This window comes from Populus euphratica, unplaced genomic scaffold (assembly GCF_000495115.2).
Source record: "Populus euphratica unplaced genomic scaffold, PopEup_1.0 scaffold158.1, whole genome shotgun sequence".
NCBI classification, from domain to species: Eukaryota; Viridiplantae; Streptophyta; class Magnoliopsida; order Malpighiales; family Salicaceae; genus Populus; species Populus euphratica.
The window spans coordinates 670116-677772 of record NW_011499913.1 but is presented as its reverse complement, the minus strand read 5'-3'; the positions used below and the strand labels follow the sequence as shown (position 1 = coordinate 677772).

Sequence of the window (7657 nt, the reverse complement as noted above, 5' to 3'; positions counted from 1 at the left end):
TTGTTTTTAGTTAAAAAAAAAAAAATTCCATCCGAAATATTGCACAAGCCACCAATCTGGTAAGTAAAGATACAGCACGTAGAGGTGCCAGAGGCTATAATATTGTATTACAATTGTTTTGTGACAAGTGAAAATCATATTCATATTCCAAGGTATCCTTCGTTTTCATGGCCATATCATGTTTTTTAAAAAAAATTATTTTTTATGGTTTTAAAATATTTTGATATATTAATATCAAAAATAAATTAAAAAATTTATTTTAATACATTTTAAAAAAAATCATTATTTCAATATCAAACACCATCTAATTTACCATGAGTCAATTTAATGAATTATTCAAATTATCCTAAGTTATAAAAACATATTTAATATCAAGTTAATTTCAATTTATATATATATTTCACTTAACAGCATGTTTGCTTACATTTTAAATCCTAATCTCGTACAAGCTATAATAATACTGTTTTTTTTTAATTTCTTTTGCATTCAATAATTCATCTCTCAGTTATTATAACAAGACATATACTTTTAATTCTTTTAACCACAACTAAAAATATCTTTTTAAAATAAAAAATTTTTAAATTATAATTGTGGAGTTCACCACAATGTCAAACATTGATCACAAATGATATCATTTTTTAAAAATAAATTACTATTATTTTATATTAAAAAATAAAATTATTTTTAAAATTAATAAGATCAAATTACTTTAAAAACTAAAATATATAAGGTAAATAATGTGTAACCAGTATTGTTTACCTCCTCACAAAACACCATAAATAACCTTGTTTATTTTTTAAAAATTCATTTTGATCCTCAAAGTTTTATCCTAAAAAATTTAACCTTAATTAAAGACCTATTAATTTAGATTTCTTAAGCAGTGGTAAAATTAAGAGAATAAAAATCAAGGTTAAAAAGGCACTAAACATGAGCAGCGTGTCAAAAATTTTGAGAAAATTACTCTTTAATTCTTTAACTTTAAAAATAATATAAATTATACAATTTAGATGTCTTAATTTTTTTCCATGTTTAAATATGATGCAAAAGTTTGTTTTTGTTTATTTATAATTAATGGTTGAGAAAGGGGAGACAGAAGTTGTTAGATTCTAACATTAAAAAGAAAAAAATATTATTGATACCTGTTTAAATAAAAAAAATAGTTGATATTTATATTAAATGGTCTAATTTAACGAGGAAAATTCATATTAAGTGTTTTTATTTTTAAAATTTATGAAAAATAATTTTGAGCTTGGTTTGATTTTTTTTTCTGATTAATTTTGATTTCTAAGATTGTTTTTTAGATTATAGATAGGTTTATCATGGTTCATAAGTTATTTTTGATAAAAAAAAGTTAAAAAAATATTTTTTAGTAAAAAAATTAAAGCCCCAATTTTTTACCACTAAATATGGGTGAATAAGATGACCTAGTATTTATGTTGACAAGAAACATGTTTTCTATTTACCATTGAATATGAGTGAATGAGATGATCCGTTGTCTGTCTTGACAAGTAACGTGTTTTTTATTTTATTTTTTTTCAAATTTATTTGGAATGAATAATAATTACAAAATGACCCCACTATATGATTACTTATAAAACGAGTCGGATAGGCTAACATGATTTTATATATATATATATATATATATATATTATTTTTTTACATTAATGTTTTTTATATGATTTTTCTTTTAATTTTGTTTCAATTTAGATCAATATCCTTTCTCTTTTTTATTTTGTTTGAAAAATCTATTTTAAATGTTAGTTATTTTTTTGCTATACATCTAAATTTTGAAGAGTTTTTTTAATTTATCTATATATTTTTTAATTTTATTACATATAAATTTTATTTATGATTTTTTTCAAATAATATTTATAATATGTGCGGTCTTGTATAATATTTTTTTTCTTTTAATTTTATCTAGTTAATTTAACTTGTATTTCTATTTTAATTATTGCTTGCTTTAATAAAAAATTTAGCAAACATAATTGATTAAATATCCCAACTTTCAAAATTAAATATCTTGATTTATATTCATCTTTTAATTTTTAATTATTTTTTCTTAGTTATTAACATACATAAATTTTAATTTATTTAATTACAAAAATGTGTAAATTTCTAATTTTTTTAATATAAAAACCTGTTAAAAGAACCTTATATTAATCGCAGGGTTGAAACTAATTCAACGGTCGAATAAGACCTTTCACTGGGTTAATTTAATTACTTAGAAACTTGTCAGGTCAGATAATTTTTTTTCAAATCAATGAATTTAATCAAATTAATATCTTGTCTAGCATAACTAGAAACCCTTCTTGTATCAGAGTAGAATGTTGGAATAACTATAGGAGCCAAACGTAGTTGATTTTATTTTTTTGGAAATAAAATTATTAAAATTAAATGAATCATCATTAAATTCTATTTTAAAATCATATGATTCGATAGCTTACGATTTTCTTTTGAGATAGAATCCATTAAACAGATCTCACATTAAAACAATGATTCAATAACTCATTCTCCTTAAACAACATCCTAATCGTCCCATCATCGTTTTTGTTTTCTGTTCTTCTAAAATCTGTTTTCATAATCTTAAAAACAGAAAACGATGGCAAACCAGAAAACCTTTAATAATGCTAAAAAAAACAAACCAAACCAAAACACTATACAATTCAAGCAGTCTGGTGCTAAACCAAAACATCATACTTCCCAAACAGATCGGTTGTATCCAGTTGCCGGATGCAGCTCTGAATAAAAGTCTCAGGCAACCAAATCTGCAGGTCTTTGTAAGTATGGAACCATGTCTAGAGAAAGACTGTAAAAAGCGGCCGCCTCTGCCCTTGTTTTTCTTAAGAATGCAGTACCTGTTCTATAATTCTATCACCTTCAAGCGCGAACCAGGAAGCTACAACATATATTACTGTTTAGAAAAGCGCGAACCAGGAAGCTACAACACATGTTACTGTTTATATACATTATGCAAGCTAGGGTTCATAAAAAATTATATTTTTATATATTTTAAACCGTTTTAATACATTAATCTCAAAAATAATTTTTTGAAAAATCATTTTAATATATTTTAATATAAAAAACAACCACAATTATACTTTCAAAACAGCCACTTAATATATAACCACAGGTCAACAACCATTATTAACTGCAGCAGGCTGCTAACAATTCTTGACATAATTTTCAATTAAAAAATAACTAAGAATCAATGAAACCAGTGATTGATTGAATTGCTAATGGTAAGGTCATCATAGCAATCCACTCATCCACCAATTATCCCTCTCTGGTAAAATCTGTAACCGTATTTCTTTAGGAGTACAATTGAAAACAAATCATTTTTCACTTCATTATCTCATGGATTTTGACTGTGCTACAAAGCAGGTATTCAGTCAACCCAGTTACAACCAAAAGATTAAAAGGAACAAAACTAATGCCCATTCAAGGAAATATTGTTGTTATTAACTTTCAGTGGAGGACAGAAAGGTATGCTGTATCTTGAATGTATTAATCCTTGTGTGGGACAAGCTCTGCATATCGATCAGCCTTTCCTCCCGAGTTATGGTCATAGTATTCAACCAAAGCAGCACCAGCTAATGCAGCCAGGGTGAGAGCCTGTGCATGCAACCTGAATTCCAATTGGATGAGCACAAGGTTAACAAGGCAAAAGTAGAAACATACGCAATGTAAATGGATATATTAGAACATCAAACTGTATATGAACAAGGCAATCCAGAAGAAGGCACGCAGAGGGCATCAGAGAGCGATAAAAAAATCGTTTACCCATGTGGAACACGAAAATTTAACATTTGGAAGGCACAATGAGGAAAACATGCTCCATAGACTGTTTATTGGAAAGAATTACAATTAAAAACTCCGAAAAATCCTGATCTAACAAAGTTTTCAAGATCTGGTGAATCATTGACAAACAAATTACGAAGAACCATTTTGTCCCTAATTATTGGTTTTGCATTCGGGAACGATGCAAATGATAACTGGGTAAAAGTCGAGTAGAAAACATCAATAACAGCATAAATTGAGGCATGATCAACCGACGGTTAGAAACACAAATAAATCATAAAATTTGCCAATCCTTAACTAATCATCGCACAACATCAAGATACTAAGAACCATTCACAATTGCTCAAGCACTAGGTTGCTTTCTGATCATCTCACAGGTAACCAAAGATGCCTAAAAGCTTTTAGGTTTAAAAAGATCATCCTTTTCCATAGTTAGGTGCACCTAAAAAGAATATGCATTATTCTATGCCATTACCCAAGAAACAGATAACAAAGAAATTCAAAGCTTCAAATTCATTTCCTTCGAAGCTTTGCAGCAAATAAACAGAAGTATACTTGTTTCTGATCAAAATTTCTTATTATTTAATAGGATACATAAAAAATAACATAATAAAGTGAGAGAGTGAGGAACTTTACCTAGCATGAATGATCTTGACACTGGGTTTCATATTTGGTTTCGACCAATTGTAGGCAAACGAACCCGTAATACCACTGAGCCATAGACATCCTTCATCACAAAAAAAATCAAGTAAAAAAAAAATCTCCACATCACAAAATCAAGAGAAGGATCAAAAGAAAAAAACTCCGATCCATTACAGAATTAAGCACTGAACAAATTTACAAAGAACCCCTTTTTAAACCACACCATCAAATCAAAAATCCATATGAACCCATGTCACAGATTTTAAACAAAAGGAAACAGCTTTGATCCAATTGGAAACAAAGCACCGAAGGAAATTTAAAAAGAAACCCTTTTCAAACCACGCAATCAAATCAAGAAACCATATCACAAAAATTCAGAAAAGAAACAATAAAAAGGAAAGGCAAAAGGCAATTAATTACCAACAGCTCTAAGCTTGTGCTCAACAACCCATTCCCTGATAGATTCCACTTTGGTCTTAGCATCAGCCATTTTCACGGGAGAATCTTGTGTCCGAGAGAAAGTGTTTATTTTTATGTTTCGTTTTTGTTGTGAGGCGATTTTATAAATAGCAGGCGAGAGAGGGAGGAAGACAGCAGAGGAAGCAAAAGAGAAATTGTAGACCGCTTTGGGAGAAACAGTGGGCAAGCAAAGATTAAAAGAGGTATTTTTGTTATTACTGTTGTAGATTGTAGCAGTTTTTTTTTTATTGTTATTCTTAAACTTTTATTTTTGTATGATTTAATATTTTTTTAAAGTTTAAATTAGCATCTAATTATATATATATTTTTAAATAAAATATTGAATTAAAAAACAAAAAACATAAGTGAGAAACTGAAATAAAAAAACACCATTAGAATACGTGATGAGATTGAAATTTAATTTCAAAGTTTATTTTTATTTTTATTTTTTTGAGCCATGAAGTAACCAATTCATGTAATTTTTAAAAATTTAATTTTAATACTAAATTTAATGCGTTAATGGGATAAGCAGAGATCAAGTGATAATAGCAATGAACTTGACCAGCTCAGACCAATTCTGTAAAGCTGCAGTCAATTGATGCTGCGTAGAACAAAATCCACTTAGCTGGTGACTGATCATAAGAGTTGACTGTTGAGAAGCAAACCATGGCAAAGCAGAAAGCAGGAAACCACCTACCCTAGAAGAATTTCAATGAAAATCATATTCCGTTAGCCATGCATTCAAATCACTACAGTACTCGGATTTCAAATACTATGAATAAATTCAGAGGAAGCACGTTGTAAAAGATGGCTCGAGCAAAACCCAGATTTTCTTAATGGCAGGTAGGTTCTAAATTTGGCAGTAGCAATATTGCAAAAGCACCACCTCAACAACAAAATTATAAAACATTTAACTCAGTAAATGTGCCATCACTTGATCAAACAAAAAAAAATGAAGAGGGTTCAGTCTAGGCAGCAACATAATCGAGGCTATAAACTTCAGTCTTCTTCCTCTCCCTCGTTCTCAGCAATGTTGAAGTATCTCAACTCATAAACATTGCGATCTTTGTTGGATGAAATCACTCGTAGCCAATCCCTAACATTATGTTTCTTCAAATACTTCTTTGTCAAGTACTTCAGATACCTATTATACACAGAACAAAATCAGGAATCATGTGAAATAGGGCACAAAGCCGTGATAGTGCTGTTGGCACAGATTGTGACAACTTCGGCTAGAAGTTAGGAGAAAAAATTGAATGATTTATGGCAACCTCTACAAACAAAGCAAATTGAGAAGGAATAGAAACTCAAAAGTCCATGTTCTAGTGAAACAAACAGGCTTCATGAAAAATCAAATGCTAGTTGTGAAGAACAGAACAGGATAGTTGTCAAGTTTTCCACTCCACTAAACCGGCCCAGGTCGTACAACGCAACACTCGTCCAAGAAAAATACAAGCAATGTTATCAGAGCAAAAAAAGCACCGTGCTCTGTACAAAACTCGTTCATAAAATAGAATGTGAAGCAAGACAAAACACCTAATCATCATAATCCCTGAATGCCACAACAAGCTGGAACCACCTCCTTTCTCCTACGAAACTCTAGTTTCACTTATAGAGTACCTAAGACTTCTGCTATAAAACAAGCCATCCCCACTATTTCCGACCATTTATATGATTAGCATCCACAGAATCAAATCAACTAGACAACAAAGAAACCATTCACTAAAACCAGAAACAACAAAACAGTAACAGTACCAAACGGTTCCTGAACCATTAAAGAAAGCAGCAAATCCCACAATTCTGGAATCACAAAAAGTACCGCTAAGAAATTAATATCTCAAGCAAACCAGGAAAACAAAAAATAACAAATTATACAGCAAGACAACAAAAGGGTTTACCTTTTGGAGAAGTTGCTGTCAGAAGTGACAGTAATCTTGCTCTTTTCACGTGAAACAGTAACAGTGTCACCGAGAGCACCAGCTTTGCCTCCAACTTTGATCCTCTCTTGAAGAAACTTCTCCAATGACGCAATGTCCATAATCTTGTCCTCCACTGGCTTTGCACAATCTATCGTGAAGGTTACACCTTTCTTCTTCCCTTTGGCTCCTGATGCTGTTGCCTTACTCATCTTTGATCAATCTCTAACATCAAAAGCACAAGATAAACAAAAACAAAAGCATAAGTAAAGAAAAAAAAAAAGCTAAGCTTTTATGCTAATGTAAGAGAAGAATAAAAAGTAGAGAGAATTACCGGTGCCGTCTGTGGAGGGAAATAGAAGAGGCGGCGTCTGTGGGAAGAGGAGCACAGGCTAGGGTTTTGGCTTATAAGAGGTCGCTTTTTTTATTTTAACTCTAAAGTCTAAGCTGCTGTTTAGTCCTTGTATTTGTTAGACATTCCATTTCGGTTCCTAATGTTTAAGTATCTCAATGTTGGCTTTTTGTTATTACGGGTTAACAATTTTAGCCTCCTCCTATATTTTTGTTTAATACTGTGGTGTGGTTTTTTTTTAAATATATTAAAATAATATTTTTATTATTTTTTTTAAATTTATTTTTAAAATTAATATATTAATATATATATATATATATATAATTTAAAATTAAAAAAATATTTTTGCACTGGCTTGAAGTATGGTACTTTGAAACATTGCTTTTGTGTCTTGAAGTATGATAACTTTGTATATTTGTCAAATCTGATATGATGACCGACGTGAAACATGGCTTGGAAAACATAAATGGATAAAACCATAAATTAATGG

General features: G+C 29.8%; 2 protein-coding genes across 2 annotated transcripts; both read right to left on the bottom strand.

Annotated features, from left to right (window-relative positions):
• Window positions 1-3280: 3280 nt before the first annotated feature.
• Window positions 3281-5079, bottom strand: LOC105134238 (uncharacterized). Its single transcript, XM_011038576.1, has 3 exons — window positions 4861-5079; window positions 4435-4525; window positions 3281-3625 (listed from the first exon to the last, which is right to left on the bottom strand). The coding sequence occupies exons 1-3, from the start codon at window positions 4928-4930 to the stop codon at window positions 3505-3507; spliced, it is 282 nt and encodes a 93-aa protein (XP_011036878.1). The 5' UTR covers window positions 4931-5079; the 3' UTR covers window positions 3281-3504.
• Window positions 5080-5713: 634 nt separating this feature from the next.
• LOC105134239 (60S ribosomal protein L22-2) lies at window positions 5714-7227 on the bottom strand. Its single transcript, XM_011038577.1, has 3 exons — window positions 7150-7227; window positions 6798-7040; window positions 5714-6043 (listed from the first exon to the last, which is right to left on the bottom strand). Exons 2-3 carry the CDS (start codon window positions 7025-7027, stop codon window positions 5899-5901), a joined length of 375 nt encoding a protein of 124 aa, XP_011036879.1. The 5' UTR covers window positions 7028-7040; window positions 7150-7227; the 3' UTR covers window positions 5714-5898.
• Between the last annotated feature and the right edge of the window lie 430 nt (window positions 7228-7657).